Here is a 23,115-nt window from a genome sequence, read left to right on the forward strand (position 1 = left end):
TGCGCTGGGAGAGAGTCCACTAGCATCTTGGGGATTTCCGCAGAGTCCGCGTCCCCGCGACCATGCCAGCTCCGGCCGCCAGAGGGCGCCGTCGGGGGCGGCGCGGTGCCACTGCGGCCTCTCCTCCCTGGGCCGGGCCTCGCCCCCGCCGCTCGTGCCGCCGGAAGTGGGAGGTGTCGCGCGCGGGCCGGCGCTCGACCCCTCCCCCCAGGCTCGGCCGCCCCCTCCCCCCGCTCCGCCCGCTCAGGTGCGTCCCGTCCCTCCCCCCTTCCCTCCCGGGGGCGCGGCGCGGGAGGTGTGTGCGGGGTTGGCGCGCGGGCTGGGGGGCTGCGGCGCGAGGGGATGGGGGGCGAGGCGGGGGGCGTGGAGGGAGCTGCGGGGACGGGGGCGGGGGTCCTGGCCTAGAAGTGGGACGGGGGCTGGCAGCCGGGCGGTGGGCAGAGGGCCAGGTGCTGAGGGGCTCTAGCCGGAGGAGGCGGCCAGCTGCGCCAGCCCCTTGCGGAGGGCGGCCGCGGCCACCAGCGCTGCTTCCCCCCATTGTCCCCTTCGCGACCGTCCCCCAGTCTTCCCCGAGGACCCGTCGCTCCTGGCGTCGCCGTCTGGCTGGTGGTCGCCGCCGGATTGCAGTGCGCGGCTTCCCTGGGCACCTTCTGCTTTCCGCTCCCCACCGCAGCCTCCTGCCAGATGTCCCTTGTCCCCCTCCTCTCTGGGCTTTCAGCCACGGAGTTGCACGTAGGACCCGTGCCCTGTGGTTCTTCCGTTTACCGGGCACCAAGGACCCCTGACCCGGGCTCTGCTGGGGCAGGACATTTGCATCATATCTGAGCGAGCAGGAAAGGCGACCTGGGGCCCATTTTCTCCTGGGAGTTTGTGTGATGGGGGAAACTGAGGCACAGAATGTCTCTGGCCTGGGACTGAAGTGTTGACACAGCCCAGTCTCCCTGCCTGCTCTGTGAGGGCCAGAGATGTGCCTGTGATGCTGTTAAAATAAAAACAAGAATTTAAGCCCATGTTACGCCCCATGCCCCCACCCCCAGATACATATATTTTTTATCATTTCTCTTCATCATAGAGGGCCCTGAATTTGTCCTGTAACGTAAAGAATGACCTTTTGATCTAAGAAAATCATCTGTCCCAGTTCCCTTACTTGGATTACCCTGTTTTTCAGCGTCTCATTTTCATACTGGGGTAACCAAGATTCACATACCCTTGCACCTCTGTAGTAAGTCTGGAAGAGTCTGTACCTTCCTCAGTCAGTGGTTGTCAGATTCTTCCCGTCTGTGGGGAACACAGGAAAAGTGAAAGATCCTTTGATTGCCCAATAAAATATTGGCTTTTCTCTCACACACGAACACCTCCAAAAACATTCACTTAAGGCAATGAAGAATGCTTTTAATGTAACAGCTATAGAGTGATTTTAAATGACTTGTTACTAGGCCCCAAAATACAATCTTTGTAAGTGATGTTAGGCAAGGTAGGTATGTGCACCATTTGGAAGAGTCTCACAGACTATGTGGTCTGCTGTCTGTGAGACTGCATTTCTGCCTAAAGTGAAAAAGCTTTGCACAGTTACATGTATACGGTGATGTTTGAGGATTGATGTCCCCTGAGACCTGTTGCAAGTAATGACCTTTTTAGTACTCTACTACAGAATACTGTTAAGTGTTTTCTCCTGGAGCCCAGCTTTTTCTTTGTGTTTCGTTCCTGTTGTGACTCTGTTGTATGGACATCCTGAGGGGGAAAGATCCGTTTGCTTTGAAATTTTGGAACTTGTAGCCTGTATTTTGTTTCTGAATGAACAGAGCATGATGGCGGCACCTGAGGTGGCTGGCGCGGTGGCCACCGCTCCCAGTCCTCCGGAATCCTCTTCTAGTGCGTGTGCTTCCAAATCAGACGAAGGTCTCCCAGATGGTCTAAGGTAACGTGTGGATTGCCGACCTGCAAGGTTTCATTTGGGTAAAGGGCTTTGGAGATGGGCTTCTTCTGGAAGTGTCGTTGGCCTTTCCTCTTTTTGGCTTTAGTGGCATTGCACTAGATTAAGCTTTTTAAAGCTAAGGATTATCTGATCTGTATTTGTGTTTCTGGTACCCAACCCAGTGACACCCAGCAGGCATGCTAAATGTTCATTGAGTAAATAGGGGCCAAACTCATTTGAAAATGCAAATATTTCCCACCTTATGTTTATTTAATTATATGTCTTTATATTATATCTGTATATATGTATTTCATTCTACATTATATACATGCACGTAGACACATATATATGTACACACGTATATTTATATGTAGTTATTTATCTATATCTGCCTATAGATAAATAGATAGCTTTGGTAATATGGCTTACTGCCTCATGTATGTATTTTGCCTTCCATCTAAATTCTTTAGGACAGGAACTATGATTACCCAACCCTACATTTTACCTAGGTTACAACATTGTACTGGGTTAATGATATATCCTCCTTCAACTCTTTTGTAGGGTACCTAGCACCTAAGACAATAGACAACACTGTTCTCACAGCTTTATATGTGTTAATACATTTAATTCTCATAACAGTCCCAGGAGATAGGTGCTAATACTGTCATTCCCATTTATAGAGAGGCTAGTAACTTGCCCAAGGTTACCAAGCTATGTTGGAGTCAGTGTTTGAACCCAGGCTTGTCTGACTCCAGCATACTTAATAAATATTTGTTGAAATGAAGAGAACTTTGTTAGTGAGGCATAGTGGAGAAAATGTGAAGTAAACCTAACCATAAACTTGGATCTTCATTTTATAAATAAAATCAGCCGCATACTACTGGTAATAATAAGAGCAGCTAAGCTTTATTGAGTGTTTACTGTGTGCCGGAGCCAAATGCTTCATATGCTTTATCTTATGTAATCCTCACAATAATCCTGTTAGGTAGGTAATATTATTTCTGTTTTACAAATGAAGTTCAGCAACTTACCTAGAGTTAAACAGCTGATAAATAACAGAGTCAGGATTCAAACCCAGCTACTGTCTACGCCCAAATTTATAATTAAGTGTCCCCCACACCCCACTTAATTCCCAGCGAGGAGTCAGCTTATAGTGTTTATAAAGATTTTTATGTTACAAGATGCTCTCTGCATCATTTTATTTTGGACGGGAAGAACTGTTGAGGTAAGAAAGGCACAATGACCTGGAGCCTCAGTAAGTGGTAGTTTGGGGGTACTTAAGTGCATCAGTTGACAGAGTCAGTTTTATTTAAAAAAAAAAAAGGCAAGGAAATTTAACATGATTTGGTCTTTATTCCTGGGTGAAGGACTCAACAGTTGCGAATGTTGGATGTCATTGTAAATAGGTTTTGAAGATCTCTTTTAAAAGCAGTGTGTTACATGGTTGTGGCAAACAGTGAAACAACTTCTGGTGTTATCCGTGATTACTTGACACTTGTCATCTGGGATAACATTTCTACTGGCAGCTTCAGTTTTGGATGAAATTTGCCTACGTCAGACAACTTGAAGGGAAGATGCTATGCTCTGGAAAACTGTTGGAAGAATCTAAAAAGTGGTTCTGGTCAAAGATCTGTATAATGAATTTGAATGAAAGTTATTTTTGTGAAATAAAAGTGGAATAAAATAATATTTTATTCATTAAAATACCCTGTGTAACCAAATTAGTATATGTACTGAAATGAAATATTCTAACACTAGGCTATTTCATTTACATCCCCAAAAGTTATTAAAATTTACTCCCCTCAAGTCTCTCCGCCACAATTTTTGGCTTTCCAGAGTCTTTTTTGTGTGATCATTTACTGCAGACTGTCTTTAAAACCCAAATTCTTCACCACCACCCTGTACTCCCTGCATGTGGGATAAAAATTACTGGGTGGAAACTGAATTCCTTTTCATTCTGATTATTTGGGGGTGGGGGTTATACAGTCTAGTTTTGTTCTTCTAGTGGTTATGGTAAAGCCATTATGTATTTAAGCCTCTTGAAGATTGGGTGAAGAGAGAAACTTTTTATCTTCTGTTTTTGATAGCCCCAAAGACCCCGCACAGAAGCACAAGAACCCACCTCTGTCGAGTGTAAGTAGCCAAACGATAACCAAGGAGAGTAACAGAAATGCCCATTTGGAACACCCAGAGCAGAATCCTGGTTCATCGGCAGGCGACACCTCAGCAGCGCACCGGGCGGTTTTAGGAGAAAACTTGATAGCCTCAGCCCTCTGTCTCTCTGGCGGTGGGTCTCAGTCTGATTTGAAGGACGTGGCCAACACAGCAGGAGAGGAGGGGGACACATGCCTCCGGGAGAGCCTCCACCCTGTCACTCGGTCTCTTAAGGCAGGGTGCCATACACAGCAGCTGGCCTCCGGGAATTGTCCTGAAGAGAAGTCCCCACAAGCCTCCATCCTAAAGGAAGGTAGCAGGGACACAGGCTTGGATTTCCGACCTGTAGTGCCTCCAGCAAATGGGGTTGAAGGAGTCAGAGTGGATCAGGATGATGATCAGGATAGCTCTTCCCTGAAGCTTTCTCAGAACATTGCCGTACAGGTCAAGTATCAAGTTTCTACTACTAAAATGGAATTTGGGCTTTTGATTTATTTTTTTGGAGGGCAGGAGATATTTCTTCATAGTTGGTGGAGAGCTGCTCTGTCTCTCTCTTTTTTTTTTTTTACTGGCAACTCTGATAGTGCTTTCATACGGTGCTCTGTAATAACTTCATTGTAGTGTTCAACCAGTAACAGCCAATGTCCAGTCATGGCGACTGGGAACTTCATGACCTACATATTACCTCTTTCACTGAGGAAATGACGAGTGTAGGTCATTAGCATTCACGTTTCCCATCTTTGTCCTTGCAGGAGGAATCCTGGTTAATTCTCTGACCGACATCTTAAGACATACAGTGTATCCTGCCTTCTAGTGACTGCTGTGCTTTGTCATAGAAGGAAGGATTTGGTCCCTAGGTTGTAGGGGCCCAAATTCTTACCTCAGTCTTGAGGCTGAGATCAGTTGTTGGGTCTTGATCAGGTTATTTTGTGGGATAAACGCTTAATGCTGTGTGGATGTTAGTGTACACCTGGCAGAACTACAACTCTCTTGCTATGAAACTGATAAGGGGAAAGAGCAGAAAGTTAACTCCTTAGTTACTTGTGACAGATTTCTAGGTGAAAGTGCCAGAGTACTTTTGCTTCTTAAAATGTCTTTGAACCTTTCTGAATGTAATTGTTTCTTTCTTTATAGACCGACTTTAAGACAGCTGATTCAGAGGTAAACACAGATCAAGATATTGAAAAGAATCTGGTAAGTATTTGAACTGTCATTGTTGACATATGAAGCCATTAATGCAAAAGATCTAGAGTCACATCATCTCAGTTGGAAAAGGTACAGGAATCTCCTTTATAAAATCCCTGACAGATGGTCTGCTGACTTCTGCTAGGTCGCTTCCAGAGATGGGACGCTTACTACCCGCAAAGCAGCATGTTGCATTTTGAAAATAGCCCTTACTGTTAGATCTTATTGTGAGGAGGACAGAACCACTAAAACTTCTTGTTATAGTTCTCTCTTGAGCTTTGTACAGTAAATCTAAATCCTTTTACTTGTCAGACCAAAATACATTTGGAGTTTTTTTTTAGTGCCTTTTCTTCTTACCCTGCAAGTCTGAACTTTTCCAGGTAAGACATCCCCAGATGTTTTAACATTCTTCTTTTCTTCATAGGATGTATTTTTCAGTCCTTTCATCATCCTGGTTGCTGTTTCACCTAGACATGGTCCATCTTCTCAGGGTTTCTTTTGAAGTGTGATCCTGAGAACTGATGTAATGATGCACATACAGTATAATTACTTCACAGCACAATAGGACTCTTGTCCTCGCTCTCGTTCTAGACACTGTTTCTTAAGCTTACCTAGGCTTATTTTGGCTGTCTTGTCACAGTGTTGAGCTTTCAGTCAGACTCCCTCAAGTCTTTTTCCTCTGTATTGTTTAGTTGTGTCTTCCCATTTTATCCCTAGGTAACTGGTTTTTAAAACCTTAGGGAACTTTGTTGTTGTTAAAGTGGTCCCCTTGCTCCATCCTTGGCATTTTGTGGCCAAAATGTGTTTGTATGGACATCTAAATGTCTGTTTTTCAAGAGGATGGATAATGCAGGGAAGGGCACTGTAGGATCAGGAAGAGGTCTTTAGGGTAAGATGTGTTAATTGGGTGAAAATAAAGAGGAAAACCAGATAAGAAAGTGGATATTTGATGCAAGTTGAAGAAATTGAGGGGCAGTGGGAAAGAAGTAAGTTATTGGAGCACATTAATCACATGAAACCAATACGAATTTTTAAATAGGGAGTAGAACTCAGGAGTTATTTATAGCAAGTGAGTAAAAAGATCCTAGAGATGAGAGGCTTGCTGGAGCTGTGCTGGGTGAGAACCAGGCGAGAGGAGAACCTCCAGGGAAAGGGGGAGAAGTCACCTCTTCTTGAGCACTTTCTCTGAGCGCTTTACGTAGAGTATTTATTTGGTCCTCACAGTTGTAAGGTGGGGTTTGGATGACCATATAGCAATTGAAGGGACCAACTAAGAAGTTGTAACTATGCTTAAGCATCAGTCTGAAGCAGGGGTGGAAACTGGCAAGCACTGGGCCAAGAGAGGCCCAGGGTTGTGTTTTGTTTGGCTGTGTTCTTTTGGATGGTGTTGTGGCCCACATGCTTTTGAAAGGGCAGTGGCACTAGGCAGATATTAAGCTTGGTGGCAATATAAGGAACTTGGCTCCTGTTTTATTTGCTACCCTTTTCATGCACTTATAGTCATTGCCCACTGCCTGCATTTGAAATTGTGACTCGTGATTCTTGGAACCAATTCGCCACCAATGAAACGAAGTAACAATGTGTAACCCTTTGGCTTGTTAAGATAGATGAATTGGATCAAGTAATTGACTATGTCTTAAAGTTATCCATTTGTATGTACTAAGAGTATGTACCTTGAGACATCTTTCCATGAAGCCTAGTGTTTTTTCCCCTATCCTGTGTTGTTAGAAAGATGCATTATGGACAGAGAAGTTACCATAAAAAAGTAAAGAGAGAAGAAAAGAATCCTCTAATCTATTAGTTTCATCAATTGGTTCCTAACCTTTCTTTAACTTTTCTTAGGTTAAGGTTCTCTTTCAGAATCTTTGGAAAACTTTGAATTCTCATCTAAAAATTTTATACACACCTACCCATAAACCTCAGTTTCAGAATCCCTTTGAAGATGCAATGCTAAGGAGTCATCTGTTTAGAGCCTTGGTCACATTTCAGTACATAGACTAAGGACTAGCTGATCTCAAAGCTAAAGTCCCATTTTGAAAATTTATTTTTTATTGTCAGTGTGATAAGTTTTTCCCCATTCAGTTCTAAAACCTTTCTTTTCTCTGAAAATAGTTACTGGGGATTCGGTATAGCTCAGTGGTATATAACGTGTGCTTAGCACACACGAGGTCATGAATTCAATCCCCAGTACCTCCATTAAAAAAAAAAAAGGTAAAAAAAGAAAACAGTTATTGTCTACTGAACAAATTCAGTTTAATGCTCTGTGTACATTTTACTTGGGCTACCTGATATCAAATGTGTTTTATGTACCCTCTAACTTAGTGTCCCTTTGGAAGGTAATCGTTACCTTTCTTGCTTTACTGATGTGGGGAAGGCAGAGCGAGCTGTGGCCCTCAGAAGCTTTCCTTCTGCTCCCTACTTTTTATGTGAGCTTGCTGATTTGCCCAATCTGAATACCAAGTTCCCCAGACCTCTTTGGTGGGTCTGTCAATTTTTAGAGCTGCTGACCTGTAAGGAGTCCTGTTTATGGATGCATTTTGAGTAGGTATCTGTTCTTTGTTTTCATTTGTTCTTTTTTTCTCCTAACGGATAGTAAAATACCCTCTTTCTCTTATTCCGCAGAGCTGGGATTGGCAAACTTTCCCTGTAAAGGGTCGGATAGTAGGCATCCCAGGCTTCGAAGGCTGCCCGGGCTCTGCTGTAATTGCCCCTCTGCTGTCGCAGTGCAAAAGCAGCCAGCAGGCCGCCAGGCATGGCTGTGTCCCTTTGAAACTCTCATTTATAAAAACAGGTGCTGGCTGGATTTGGCCCACAGGCCGGAGGTTGCCGACCCCTATCTTAGTGCAGTGTTGTGCGATAAAATTTCCTTTAATGATGGAACTGTTCTTTATCTGTGCTGTTCAGTATAGTAGCTGCTAGTCATCTGTAGCTACTGAGCACTTGAAATGTGGCAAGGTGACTGAAGGTCCAGATGTTTAAATTATCTTATCCTAATTAACTTAAATTTACATAGCTAGGAGCATGGCTTGGCAGTTCCAGTATTGGGCACTGCAGCCACAGAGCTCTCCCTGGTGCCCTGAACAGGCACATGGTGAATGTTTCTTGCAATTAAGTTGGGAGATTAAACTTTTCTTCTGTTGTTACCAATAGGATAAAATGATGACAGAGAGAACTCTGTTGAAGGAGCGTTACCAGGAGGTCCTGGACAAGCAGAGGCAAGTGGAGAATCAGCTCCAAGTGCAATTAAAGCAACTTCAGCAAAGGAGAGAAGAAGAAATGAAGAATCACCAGGTATTCTGCTTATATTAAAGTTGCCAATAAGTGAAGCTACAGTCCATAATCAAACTTTAATTTTGTTTTCAAATTAATAGAAATAAAAAAGCAGTATTTAACTTTTTAATGGTTATCATAGAATTTTAAGGATAAAAAAGAACTTTGAGGGCATCGTGTCCTGAACTAAAACAGGAATAAGAGTTTGGACAAGATGCCCTCAAGATTCTTTTTTATCCTTAGAATTCTATGATAACCATTAGAAAGTTACCATGGGAAAAAATCTTAAATTAGAAGAAAATTTAGGAGAATATTTGCATACCTCAAGTTCAAGAGTTCATTTCAATCCAGACAGAAACCCCAGAAGATGTAAAAAAATTTATTATATATAATTTACTTATATATAATTAAAGGTTTTGGTATGGCAATGAAAAACAGTGAAAAGATCAATGTTAGGCTGAGAGAAAATGTTTATAGCACATCTGATGAAGGGGTTAAGATCCATGACATTCTGAGATTCCTACAAATTCAAAGTAAAAGCCAAATAGTCTAGAGAAAAACCAGGAAAGGTTATTGTATTAGTTGCCAATTGTAATAGTTTCCTGTTGCTGCTGTAACAAATTGTCATGAATTTGGAGTTTAAGATGACACAAATTTATTATCTTACAGTTCTGTAGGTCAGAAATCCAACATGAATGTCACTGGGCTAAAATCAAAGTATTGGAAGGGCTGCATTCCTTTCTGGGGACTATAGGGGAGAATGCATTTCCCTGCATTTCCAGCTTCTGGAGGCTGCTTGCATTCTTTGACTTGTGGCCCCCTTCTCCATCTTCAGAGTCAGCAGCTTGCATCTCTCTGACAGTTCTTCCTTATTCACATCTTCCTCTGATCACAACTGGGAAAATTTCTCTGCTTTAAAGACCCATGTTGTGGTTAGATTGGGCTCACCCAGGTAATCCAGGGTTATCTCCCTGTCTCTTTTGCTGTGGAAGGTAACATTGGTTCTGAGGATTAGAACATGGGCATTTTTGTGAGGAGGGCGCTAGGGATTGTTTTGCCTACAACAGTTATCAACAGTAATTCACGGAAGAGGAAAAGCATATGGGTAATAAATACATGAAAATAAACAGCCTTACTAGTGTTGATCCATTTATACAGCAGGTATTTTTTGAGTTCCTGATCTAGGCTCTGAAGATTTACTGAACGAAACATAGTCTCTCCTTTCATTGAATGTTTATTCTAGTTGGAGCAAACAGACAATGAAAACAGTAAAAGAATGGGAAGTAGTGAAATGCTCATTAAAACTACTAGATACCATTCTTCCCTCTTTCCCAAGAGATTGGCAAAAATGAAGTAAGTTGTCAAGGGTAAGGAAAAATGAACTCTTTTCAGACATTGGCAGAGAATGAACTGTTGTGACCCTTTTAGAAAAGATACTAGGAATTGTCAGTGAAAATTTAAAATGTATATATACCCTAATCTAACAATCTCATTATTAGGAGTCTATCCTACAGAAGTAAAAGGTTTTGTATGAAAGTATAGACATGTAGAGTGTTTATTGCAATGTTGTTTGTAGTTACAAGAAACCTGGAGTCAACCTGATGGACTCTTACCAGAGGGTGATTGGATAAATTGTATATATACATATCATGTCGTGTTATGCAGCTATTTTTCAGTTTGATCTATATTTACTGACAGTATGTCCATGTCAAGTGAACAAATCAAGATGCAGAATAATGTACATAAAATGACCTCATTATAAAAAAAAAAAAAGCAGAGAAATATGTGAGTAAGTACACATGTATCTGTGAGAATGGAGAAAGTTGGGAAAACGTGGTACAAAACAGTTAACACGTTGATTACTTTATGGGTGGAATTGGTGTGAATTAAGGGTGACTTGACTTTATCATTTTTTAATTGTTTGACTTCTTAATTACAAATGTGTGTGTGTGTGTATACATATATACATATATATATGTAGTTAGATAATTTAAAAAGGACAAAGGTAACCCCTACACATAATAAAGAACCATAACAAAATAAAGCAAGACCATGTTTGCTGAAAGTAACAAACTCCCACCCTATGCAAGAATGCCTTGCTCAGCAGTCTTGACAGGTGTTCGTCATTCCGCCTTTATTTGAGCACCAGTAATGGAGAGCTTATTGCTTCACAAGGCAGTAAATTCCATTTTTGAACAGTTGTGATTGTTAGAAATTCTTTCTCCTGTTGAATTGAAATCTGCTTTATTGTAACTTACTCCCTTATATCTAAATACTGGCTTTTGGAACTACTCATCAACCAGGTTCCTTCAATTCAATTCAAACTCAATAAAGTCAGTATGTTAACTGTGATAGTTGAAGGTAAGCTTCAGACCAAAAGAACTAATTCATTTCCTTCTTTATTTGTGTGTGACTGTAATTGTGTGGGACTCAGGAGATATTAAAGGCTATCCAGGATGTAACAATAAAGCGAGAAGAAACAAAGAAGAAGATAGAGAAAGAAAAGAAGGAGTTCTTGCAGAAGGAGCAGGATCTGAAAGCTGAAATTGAGAAGCTTTGTGAGAAGGGCAGAAGGTAATGATGCTGTTGAGAATATAAACCCTGTATGTATATGTATGTTTGTACATAAGAGGCTGGTCCTGTTTGTGTTTTTAGTTTCTTTTCTTTCGGTCTAATTTTTATTTGAAAAACAAGTGCACAAATTAAAATCCTCCAGTGACTTTAGCTTTTTCAGCACCCAATGTTAAATTTTTAAAAAAGTATTTCAGGGCCTCATTAATATGTTGAAATAATAGCAGCTAATTGTTGGGTCCCAGTTATGATCAAGACTTTCATATATATCCAACACCTATTTCACTTGCTTTATCTGACATTTTACAATTCAAGCTATGAGACTACTTTGATTATATTTATGTTATTCAGCACCAAAAGCAAATTTCAAATAGTAGCATTGTAAGGTGTTTGGAAAGAGTTATTTAATGGATCTGTGTCCTCTTCTGGGTACAATAGTATGACTAAGGTGGGCAGAGAATTCGGTCATATTTTCAATTTTCCAAGTTTCGCAACGTGACCTGTTAGGAAATCAGAATAGCTATGAATACTGTGATTTTATTTAAATTCTACTACAATGTATTTTTATTTATCAAGAAAATCTTAGCTTGCTAATGTGTCTGAGAGCTAAGTGAAAAGTAGCAGGCTCATTTGCTAAATCATTTCCCAAGTATGAAAAATGATAACTGTGAAAGGACATTTTGGAATAATTGGGAAGATCTGAATATGGACCACATATTAGATAATATTGTATCAGTGGTAAATATTTTGGGTGTGATTATGGTATTATGTGATTATGTAAAAGAAAGTTTCCTGTTCTTAAGAAATACTTGCTGAAGTTTTAGGGATTAATTATCATGATGTCTTATAACTATCAGATGGTTTAGAGGGAGAAGTAAAGGAAATATGGCAAAAAATATAACAACTGGTGAATCCAGATCCAGGCATGTGTTCATTGTACTATTCTATTCACTTTTCTGTTGGTTTGAAATTTTCAAAGAAAAAGTTGCAGGGGTCGGGGTAGATATAGGGAGGAATTAGCCAGGCAATAAATAGGGAAAAAGACATTGCAGGCAGGGGGCCTACAGGTGAGAGTGGGTAGCAACTGAGACATGAAGCAGTGAGGAATGAGGCTGGTGAAGTAATCAGAAGATAGATCACAGAAGGCTCATATACTGCATTAAGGAGTTTGGTTTTTTCCCCTGAGAGTGAGAGACTGAAGGATTTTAAAGAGGAGGGCGGGTATCAGAGGATGAGATTTGCATCTTATTTATTTTTAATTTAAAAATTTCTTTAATTGAAGTATAGTGGATTTACAATATTATATTAGTTTCAGAGGTACAACATAGTAATTCAAAACTTTTATAGATTGTACTCCATTTAAAGTTACTATAAAATATTGGCTGTAGTCCCTGTGCTGTGCACTGCTATATCCTTACAGTGTATTTATTTTATACATAGTAGTTTGTACCCTGTCCCCAGTCGTGCCCCTCCCCACCCCCTTTCCCCACTGGTGACCATTTGTTTGTTCTCTGTACCTGTGAGTCTCTTTTTGTTTTGTTATATTCATTCATTTTATTTTTTAGATTCTATATGTAAATAGTAATACGGTATTTGTCTTTGTCTGACTTATTTCACTAAGCATAATATTCTCCAGGTCCATCTGTGTTATTGCAAATGGCAAAGTTCCATTCTATTTTATGGCTGAGTAGTATTCCAGTATGTGTGTATGTCTGTGTGCGTGTCTGTGTATGTGTATATGTGTATATGTATATATACACATACACCACATCCATTTTAACCATTCATTTGTTGCTGGACATTATCTGTTGCTTCCATGTTTTGGCAATTGTAAGTAGAGATTTGCAGTTTAGTTAGATGATGATGTCAATTGGAAAATGGATTGGAGAGTGTAGAGGACCAGTTAGGAGACTTACCTGTCAGAGCCTACATTAGAATAATGGTGGTCAAAACTGAAGCAATGCAGTGGGGAGGAGAGAAGTGAACACATTTGTAAGATGTTAGTGGTAGCACTAGTAGGTGGGCTGGGAAGAGTTAGGGTAACTCCTATAGGGTTATTTTATAAAATGTCTTATCCATTTACCCATTTTACAAATTTCAACTTAAATTCTACCTCCTTTATGAAATCTTCCTTATCCATTTCTTCCTGAATTAATTTGTCTCCTCAGAACACCTATCCAGCCCTCTGCTCATTTAGCACTTACTTTTATATTATAATGTACTCTACATTTTTTCCTACCTGTGTATGTCTTGGCTGGCCATTGATATCGTAAGCCTCTTGAGGAGAAAGACTAGACTCTCTCTCTCTCTGTATGTATTTAAAATTAAAAAAAATTCTTTTGTGTTCTTTTATAACATTTAGCTCAGTACTATGTATCTGGTAATTATTTGACAAGTATTTGTTGAATCACTGGATAGGAAATTAAGAGAATTTCACATTGATGTTATATAAAGATGAATTTACTTAATAGAAATCTGCTAAAGGCTTTGTGCTGTTTGAAGGTAGTCACTTTTTAATGTAATGATAATTTTTAAAGAAGACACCCTTTTTTTGAATTGACAAAAAAAAAAAAGACCAAATATTCAGTTTAGTCATGTATTTTTTTTCCTCCTTGATTCTTGGATGCTTTATAATGGACATTGTCTTGCTTTTGGGGGACACTTTCTGGTTCCCAGCTTGCATCCTTCAAGAGTTTTGCTGGCATTAGAAAGGTGAGTCTTCCATGCCAGTTCCTTTCTAGGGCTGAACTTCTTTTTAAACTCCCTGCCTGTAATAGTGACTCATCGAGAATGGCAGCAAGTAGGGCTCTTTGGGAATAAAAGATGGTGAACTTGTGCTTCAGGACATCATCAGTTGATTCATAGAGAGAGCTTGGGACAAGTAGCAGAAACATTACAATATCAAGCAAGATTCTTCTTTTTTTAAATGCTCTGAGTTTGCCTGATGAACTCGTGATGGAATGATGGGTAAATAGCAGATCAGGGGAGTTAATGTTGGAAGCATTCCTTTGGATATGATACAAAAGTTTATGTTAAATTGGAATTGACAGGATGCATGAGGATTCTTTTGGGAAATTTCTCACCAAATGCTAGTATATTTAACTGGTATATTTTGAAGTCCTAATAGTTTGTCTGGCAATCAGTAAATCTAGTGAGTATTTCTTGGGTGCAAAGCAGTGAGTCAGACTGTTGCAACATCCCACATTTTGACCACAGCCTTCAGTCCTTCCAGCTTTCTGTCTCATTCCCAGGAAATGTACACTTTGACCACATCAAGTCCTCTTTCTTGTTTATTGACTTCATTCCATTTTCCACCAGTCTTCCAGCTCCTGGGGAGTATTTCTTTTCCTAGCCAGCCTAGATGTGCGGTCCATTACTTGAATTACTCCCTAACCATTACCATCAATTCTGTTGATGCTTGTTCCGTTCCTTTCATTTTTCCACAGTGCTGCAGTCCTGAGTCAAGTCAGCCACCTCACCTCTTTATTCTTATACTTGGGCTGCTCACTGCTGCTGGAGGAAATCATACAACCGTGTGTCTTGGGGCCCGGATAAATTTGACTTCCAAAAACACCTGGATCCTCAGGGCTCCCTCTTCCTTTAAGGGCTGTCCCTGTTACCTCTCTTTCTGAACTTTCTATGTCCAGTATTTCTCTCCTTAGTCTCAGAAGATGATCTTGCGTTTTATTTCACTGAAAAAAATAGGGGCCATCACGTAAAACTTCCTTCAGTTTCCAATCAGCAGATGCATCCATCCTTTCTTCCTGCCCTTGTATCTGAGTCTAAACTTTCTGCCTCTGTGTGAAACCTGTTCCCTCTTGCTTCTCACTCTTCTCCATTAAGCGGCACCACTGTCTCCTCCAATCCTAAGCTGAAGAACTGAGTCATTGTAAATTCCTCCCTTTAGCGCCTCTCCACCACGTCTGCTTTACCAAGTCCTGTACATTCTTAACATTAATGTCCTTTGCTCTCCATTCTCTGCGCCACTCTTAGTTCAGGTTCTTATCAGTTCTCCTAGCTTTCTGAGGTAGGCTGCTGTACTTCCTTTGCTTCCAATCTCCCTCCATTCTCATTTGTCTGGTGCACAGCTACCCGAGAAATCTTTCTAAGATATAAATCTGATAATGTCATTTCCCTATTTAAAATCCTTCATAGTTCTTAGCGTAAAGAACTGTATTAAGCTCTTTGGTTTAATATAAGAGGCCCTCAAATATCTAGTTCCTGTTTAGGCCCCTAGCTGTATCTTTTACCACGCTCCCAAACACTATGCTAGTTTATACCTAACTACTGCATAGAGTATCCTGAACTCATTTCAAATACAGCCCATATCAACTGCTCTAGAAAACTTCCCCAGACACTCCCTTTATCTTCCCCCTCACACACCCTGACCATTTTATTTAGATGACCCTCCTCTCTACTCATCTTGTGGTGTGTATACCTTTATCATAACACACTTGATGGTCTTTTTTGTTTACTGGAATGTTCCCCCATTATATAGTTAGCTTCTTGAGGGCAATTATTTCAATTATCTATTGCTGTCTTTTTTTTTAAAAAAAGAGTAAACATTAGTGTCTTGAAACAACAACAATATTTATTATTTCTTGCAATTCTTTATGTAGATTGAGTCTCAGATGGACGGTTCTTCTAGTCTCCATTGGAGTCATTCCTGTAGGTGCAGCTACATGGCATCTGGGGCTGGGATATCCAAGATGGCTTCATTCATGTTTCTGGTGCCTTGGCAGGGACACCTGGAAAGCTGGGCTCAGGTGGGACCCGGGGATGTCTAGGCCGTTATGACTCTCTGTCTCCACACTGTCTCAGGACTTTTTCCTCTCCAGGTGGTCTTTCCAGCCAAGGAGCCAGGCTTCTTACTTGGTGGCTCAGGGCTCCCAGGGCTGCAAAAGTGGACGTTTCCAGGCTCTCTTAAGGCATAGACTTGGGACGAGCATGGTGGTACTGCTGTGGCCTTCTGCTGGTTAAAACGAGTCACAGGGCCAGCCCAGATTCAGTGTGGGAGGGGACTATGAACAACATAAGCACAGGAGGCCTGGTTCATTGGGAGGCTCCATCTTTGGAGATTTGCTACCACAGCAAGGAACACATCTTACTTGACTTTTTCTGCTCAGCATGTAATAGGATATTTTAGATACGAGAAATCACAGAAGTTCTGTAAACAGGAGTAACATAATTGGAGATGTTTTAGAAATATGCAGGGTGAATTATGGGGAGAGACAGAGGCTGGGACATCAACAAGTAAGCTCTTACAAGAAAGTGAGTTTATAAGAATCATTGTAAGACTAATGGTGGTGGAATGAAAAGAAAAAAATGGATTCAGGAGGGATTGGCGTCTGATTATTTTAAGGATTAGGACAGAGAGAGAAGTCAAAAATAGCTTCACTGTTTGGACCCTGGGTAACTGTGTGCTGCCATGGACAGTAATTGGTAAGTAGAATACCACTTCTAAATTTTGATGGTAAAATAATACTTTTGATGATATGGGACACTCGAGTGAAAACTCAGCAGGCGATTAGATATGGGAGACTTGAATACAGAAGAGATGCTGTGTCTTCCTTTCGAGTTGACTGACTGCATCTAGGTGATAGTTAAAATGATAGAAGTGAATTTTCTGTGGGAAAAAAGTACAGAGTAGGGCTTAGTCCTGAACTTGGAGGTACAACTGCAGTTTGGGAGGAGAAAGAGGAAGATAAGTCAAAAAGAATAATCCGAGAAAGAAAGGGGTTCCATTTAGAATAGTAGTATATGATTTCAGAAGGGAGGAGATGGTTAACAGTGTCAGAAACTATAGGATAGTAAACGAGAACCAGGTCTGAATAAAGGCCATTGATAATTATTGAATGTAGCCAATAGGGATTTTTAGGCAGGGGGATTAGGTTATTGGATTTATTTTCCCCCCAATAGTTTATTATGAAAATTTCGAACATTCAGAGAAACTGTAGGTATTGTACGTTAACACTCACTACCTAGATTCAGCAATTAATGTTCTGCTAAGTTTGTTTCAGCCATATCTTTTTCTGTATCCACCCCTCTTAGTTTTTTATGCGTATTTGAGTAAGATGTAGTCATCAGTAACTTCACCTCTAAACCCATAAACATGTATGTTATTAATTAGAAGTTAATATTATTTGTGTTTTTAGACTTCAGTATTATCTGTGTTTCCTTTTTGTGGTAATAAATTATATATGCAGTTTTATATAAATCTTAAGTGTATCGTTCAGTGCGTTTTGACAAACGTATGTACCTGTGTAATTCAAACCCCATCGAGAGGATACACCATTAACCCAGATAGTCTGTCACACACCTTCCCAGGCATTCTCTGTCCTCACTCTCCCAAAGTGCTTGTTGTTCTGATTTTCTCACCATAGTCCAGTTCTGCGTGTTCTAGGACATCACAGAAATGAAGTCATATAATATGCACTCTTTTGTACAAGACTTCTTTCTTTCAGCATAGTGCTTTAGATATTTTTTCATTTTGTCTTTTTTTATTCTTGAGTGATACTCATTTTGTTACTAGACCACAGTTTGTTTATCCATCCTCCTGTTGATAGCAAGAAGCAGTTTCCAGATTTTTGACTATTATGAATAAAGCCACTGTGAATATTCAAGTGAAAATTGTTGTCTGATCATATACTTTTATTTCTCTTGGGTAAATTCCTAGGAGTAGAATTGCTGGGTTGTAGGGTAAATACATGTTTAATTTTATAAGAAAAGGCCAGACATAGTTCCAAAGTGGATATACCATTTTATACTGTACGTACAGTGCTTGAGAGTTCTGGTCGCTTTATATACTTGCCATTCAAGTGGTTGTGCAGTGGTATTTCATTGTGGTTTTAATTTGCATTTCCCCAGTGACTAATGATATTGACTACTTTTTCCACGTGCTTGTTGGCCATTCATTTATCTGTTTACGTGAAGTGTCCTGTCAGATTTTTGGCCTCCACTCCTTTTTTGGGGGTTGAGGTTTTGGCTTTTTATTATTGTGTAGTAGAAGCTCTTCGTATATTCTGAAAAGAAATCCTTTGGTAGTTACATGTTCTGTGAAAAATTTTCCTCCACTCTCTGCCTTAGCTATTCACTTTAGAATTGCATCTTTTGATGAACAGAAATTTTAATTTCAGTGATGTCTAATTTATCAAGTTTCCCTTTATGATTATTGCATTCTCTAACCTAAGAAACCTTTGCCTACCCTGAAGTAGCAAAGATGTTCTCTGTTTTCTTATGGAAGCTTCGTCATTTTAGCTTTAATGTTTGTGTCTACAGTCTACCTCAAATTAATTTTTGTGTATGTTAAGAAGCAGAGGTTGAAGTTCACTTTTTTTCCGTGTGGATATCCAGTTGTTTGGCACATTTTGTTGAAAAGATTTTCCTTTCCCCATTAGGTTGCTTGATACCTTTGCCAAAAACCAAATGGTAGTATGAGTCATTTGTATAAGTACTGGGTCTTTTCTGGGTACCGTACCAATCTATTGCATTGATATATTTGCCTATCTTTATGCCAGATCACACTATTGCGATTATTATCGCTTTATAATGTCGTGAAGTCTGGTAATGCAAGGTCTTCTGCTTTTTGTTCAAGATTGCTTTGGATATTCTAAGTTGTTTGCATTTACATATATATATACACACACACGTATATATTTGAGAAGCAGCTTGTCAGTTTCTATAAAAACAAAAATAAAACTGGTGAGAACACAGTTGCTTTGAATCTATAGATCAACTTGGGGGAAATTGACATCCTAATAATATTGAGTCTTCCAATCCATAAATATGATATATCTTTCTGTTGATGTAAGGTTTTTATTTATCTTAGCAACATTTTATAATTTTTAGTGTACAGGTCTCACACATCTTTCTTTACATTTTTAGAGAAATTTATTCCTAAGTGCTTTTTGTTCTTTGACACTATTATAATTAGGATTTAAAGTTTTTAAAATTTTCCAGTTGTTTCCTGCTGGTATGTAAAATAAAATTTATTTTTGTATATTAACTTGTATCTGCTGCTTTGCTGAATTCATGTATTAGTGTATTGGTCGTTTTATAGATTCCTGAAGATTTTCTACAGAAACAATCATGGCATCTGTGAATATATAGTTTTATTTTTTCTCTCAAATCTTAAGCCTTTTATTTCTTGTAAATATTATTGGCACTGGCTAGAACTTCCAGTACAGTTTTGAACAGAAGTAGTAGAGTGGACATCTTTACCTTGTTCCTGCTCTTAGGGAAAACTGTTCTACAGTTTGCCATTAATTTTGACGATAGCTCTGTTGTTTTTTTTTAATAGATGCCCTTAATCAGATTGAAGAAGTTCAAATTTTGTGAGAGTTCTTAAGATGAATGGATGCTTAATTTTGTCAAATGTTTTTTCTGCATTTATTAAAATTATCAAATGTTTTTTCTTCTTAATTCTGTTAATACAGTGAATTATATTGATTTATTTTCAAATGTTAAACCAATTCTCCATTCTCCACTTTTTCCTGCTCTGGATAACCTTAGCAAATGGTGATGTGAATATTTTTACTTTCAAATATCAGGCCACTTTAAACATTATTTGTATATATCTGTAGTCAGTGCTTAGAATAACACTTCCTGTAACATACCTGGCAGACTGATTTGGGATTTTACTTTTGCCTCAGTGTCCCTTAGCAAGCTTGTCTTTCTCCTCTTAGTCTTGTTCTTGGTTTCTTATCTTACAGAGAAGTGTGGGAGATGGAACTGGATAGACTCAAGAATCAGGATGGTGAAATAAATCGGAACATTATGGAAGAGACGGAACGGGCCTGGAAGGCAGAGGTGAGTTGAGCTCCTATGTCTAAGGCCTTGATTTTGGGGTTCCAGGTGGTGTGTACTTTTGGTACCATATTATTACCACTGAGCCCTTTAAATATTATACCACAGAGCCCCTAGGCATTGTTTTAACCAGCTAGAGGTAGCTTTGTGTATGTAAAAATAAAGTGTTTGTGTGTGGTTTCCTTAGATCTTATCACTAGAGAGTCGGAAAGAGTTGCTGGTACTGAAACTAGAAGAAGCAGAAAAAGAGGCAGAACTGCACCTTACTTACCTCAAGTAAGTACTTTCCAGTTCAGGGGTTTTAATGGCCCTGCAGTTTTGTAGGTTTTTGGGATTTCTTTTTAGGTTTTTGAAACCCTAGGCCAGCTAGTTTGGCACTTACTCTGTCTTCACAGGAGGTCATCTCTGTGTGGTAGTACTTTGTTCAGTGAGTTCTCTTCCCATATTCTGAACTTCCTCACTCTCTGGCTCTTCCCTTTTACAGTTTTTTTTTTTTTTTTATAGTTTTGTACTTTTTATTGTGTTATTTCCAGTTGGATAAACGGTATCTCTTGTGCTGTCAAGTGTAACAAATGTCTTTGGAGATTTGTTTCTCATACAGTCATTTCTCCTCCTTCTGCCATGAAATGTGGAGGACCCCTGTGGCATTTTCAGCCAGACAAGAACCCTCTCTGCGGTTGGTCCTCTTTCTCCAATGCTTAGCTTACAAGATGCTGGAGTTTAAGTGAGGCAAACAACTTAGAACCTTGGCCTTCTCCTGCACCTGCTCCAGCCTCTTCACTCCAGGCCCATTAGCCAGCTGCTATCCTGCTGTCTCAGAGAGTTAGGAGTCGGGCTTTCTTTAATTCTGTAAATTACTGTTGGTTTCTTGAAAGGTCAACTCCCCCAACGCTAGAGACAGTTCGTTCCAAACAGGAGTGGGAGACAAGACTGAATGGAGTTCGGATAATGAAAAAGAACGTTCGGGTAAGTGTAGTGACGGGCGATCACTGAGTCAGAGTTAATCTGTGCTTAAACACTGCAATAGGGAAGGACCTTTTGCACTGGCCTGTAGGGCCTGTTCTACCACTCCCCTTGTTTTTCTGCTGCAGGATCGTGCTCTTTTGTAGAGAGGCTCACTGTGCTCAGCAGTAAAAGATAATTCTTTCTTTTCTCTCTTTTCTAGGACCAGTTTAACAGTCATATCCAGCTAGTGAGGAACGGAGCCAAGCTGAGCAGCCTTCCTCAAATCCCTACTCCCACTTTGCCTCCACCCCCATCAGAGGTAACAGTGCTGCTTTGGGGAGGCTCCCTTTCTGTGTCGGCGGCCGAGCCTAGAGTCTTTCACTTGTTCTTTTTATGAAGATATCGGGACCATCCTTATTTGGTACAAGAAAGAGTTGCTCATGGATTTCTGCCCCAGTTTCCTAAACCTTCGTTTTCTTCCTTTCTCTCTTGTCTTCTGCCTCTTCCCCTCTGCAGACAGACTTCATGCTTCAGGTGTTTCAGCCCAATCCCTCTCTGGCTCCTCGGATGCCCTTCTCCATTGGGCAGGTCACGATGCCCATGGTCATGCCCAGTGCAGATCCCCGTTCCTTGTCTTTCCCAATCCTGAACCCTGCCCTTTCTCAGCCCAACCAGCCTTCCCCTCCCCTTCCCGGCTCCCACGGAAGAAACAGCCCTGGCTTGGGTTCCCTTGTTGGCCCCCATGGTCCACACGTGCCCCCTGCCGCCTCCATCCCACCTCCCCCAGGCTTGGGCGGTATTAAGACTTCTAGTGAAACTCCCCGGCCCCAACCAGTAGACAAACTGGAGAAGATTCTGGAGAAGCTGCTGACTCGGTTCCCACAATGCAATAAGTAAGTATCTTTAAGAATTAATTAAAAAATGTTTTTCAGAGAAATGTTTATGGGCTAAAATGGGAGAGGATTCATAGATCTTCCCCATGAGTCTAGCATAGAATCTCTCCCCCTGAACATGTATCTTTCTTAGGGCCCAGATGACCAACATTCTTCAGCAGATCAAGACAGCACGTACCACCATGGCAGGTCTGACCATGGAGGAACTGATCCAGCTGGTAGCTGCGCGACTGGCCGAGCACGAGCGAGCGGCAGCCAGTGCCCAGGTGAGAAGAGCTGGCGGGGGACTCAGACCTGCTGAGATGTCGGGGAAGAGGCGCGTTTCAGAGCAGTCGGGGGTGGGAAGCAGCACTGTAGCCAGGGGTATCTAACCTGCTTTCTTCCTCTGCTAGGCTGGGAAATAAATGATTTCTTTTTGTTAAACGCTCTGTTACTCAGACGTTCTTCCCTCACTCTGACAACGTTTCTGCCCACAGCCACTTGGTCGGATCCGGGCCTTGTTCCCTGCTCCGTTGGCCCAAATCAGTACCCCAATGTTCTTGCCTTCTGCCCAAGTTTCATATCCTGGGAGGTCTTCACATGTAAGACTCTTTTCTTTGCTGGGGGTGAGGAGGGAGTGGGTTTATAGGTGGAGTGCAGGAAGGAGCCATCATCTCAGCAGCTGGGTTTGTTGACAGCCCCATCTGGGAAAATGCAAGAGCTCTGTATTTGAACTTTTCTTTCTTTTGTAAAATCTTGTTGCTGCATGGAAATAGTAGATGGAATCATGGGCATAAAAGGCAAGGAGATCAGAGGTTCCTTACTCTTTTGATGGTCCTGCCTCTGCTCTGCAGGCTCCAGCCACCTGTAAGCTGTGTCTAATGTGCCAGAAACTTGTCCAGCCCAGCGAGCTGCATCCAATGGCATGTACCCACGTGCTACACAAGGAGGTGGGTGCTACATACCTTCCTCATTTTCCACTCTGGCTTTTAGACAGCTGAGATGATTTAATTTTCTTGAACACTTTGTAGTGTTGATGCTCGTCATTAATGTCTAAACATGAGCATAAGGCTTTCAGTAAATTGTGGCTTCTACACCAGCAGCATTCAGAATACCGGCAGCTAGGATCTCCCACCTTCCTTCTATCCCATCCCCTGTAGGAGACTGGGCTGTATAAACAGTACAGACTAGAACACTGATAGTCACTGTCTTGGAAGATTGACAGTAAGGTATACATAGCTATCCATTGTTTCAGATGTCCTACTGCCAGGAGAGTTTGCTTAGATGAGAGGAATGGAACAGGAAACCTGAATATGAGATTAGTACCTCTATTAACAGAATAGTGTGAAGGCTTGCCTATTAGAGATGATCTTCACAAACTGACAAGTTATTCCTCTC

The 23,115-nt window shown here is 40.8% G+C and overlaps 1 protein-coding gene across 3 annotated transcripts in view; it reads left to right on the forward strand.

The window, feature by feature from the left end:
- The first annotated feature begins 139 nt into the window (after window positions 1–139).
- RNF214 (ring finger protein 214) overlaps window positions 140–23,115 on the forward strand; it is a 31,242-nt gene continuing 8,266 nt past the window's right edge. The window contains exons 1-14 of one of the 3 annotated variants that reach the window (XM_074357043.1): window positions 140–247; window positions 1,803–1,918; window positions 4,003–4,513; window positions 5,204–5,263; window positions 8,405–8,545; window positions 10,959–11,098; window positions 19,807–19,903; window positions 20,088–20,176; window positions 20,776–20,866; window positions 21,066–21,164; window positions 21,362–21,738; window positions 21,872–22,004; window positions 22,215–22,319; window positions 22,572–22,667. In XM_074357043.1, the coding sequence (XP_074213144.1) occupies window positions 1,806–1,918; window positions 4,003–4,513; window positions 5,204–5,263; window positions 8,405–8,545; window positions 10,959–11,098; window positions 19,807–19,903; window positions 20,088–20,176; window positions 20,776–20,866; window positions 21,066–21,164; window positions 21,362–21,738; window positions 21,872–22,004; window positions 22,215–22,319; window positions 22,572–22,667 (2,052 nt within the window). In that variant the 5' untranslated portion in view covers window positions 140–247; window positions 1,803–1,805. Of the gene's footprint in view, window positions 248–272; window positions 296–1,802; window positions 1,919–4,002; window positions 4,514–5,203; window positions 5,264–8,404; window positions 8,546–10,958; window positions 11,099–19,806; window positions 19,904–20,087; window positions 20,177–20,775; window positions 20,867–21,065; window positions 21,165–21,361; window positions 21,739–21,871; window positions 22,005–22,214; window positions 22,320–22,571; window positions 22,668–23,115 lie in introns of those variants that run through there. The other 2 variants (XM_074357045.1, XM_074357044.1) reach the window with 2 other exon arrangements.

The sequence above is a fragment of the Camelus bactrianus genome, chromosome 33 (assembly GCF_048773025.1).
Source record: "Camelus bactrianus isolate YW-2024 breed Bactrian camel chromosome 33, ASM4877302v1, whole genome shotgun sequence".
Classification (NCBI taxonomy): Eukaryota; Metazoa; Chordata; class Mammalia; order Artiodactyla; family Camelidae; genus Camelus; species Camelus bactrianus.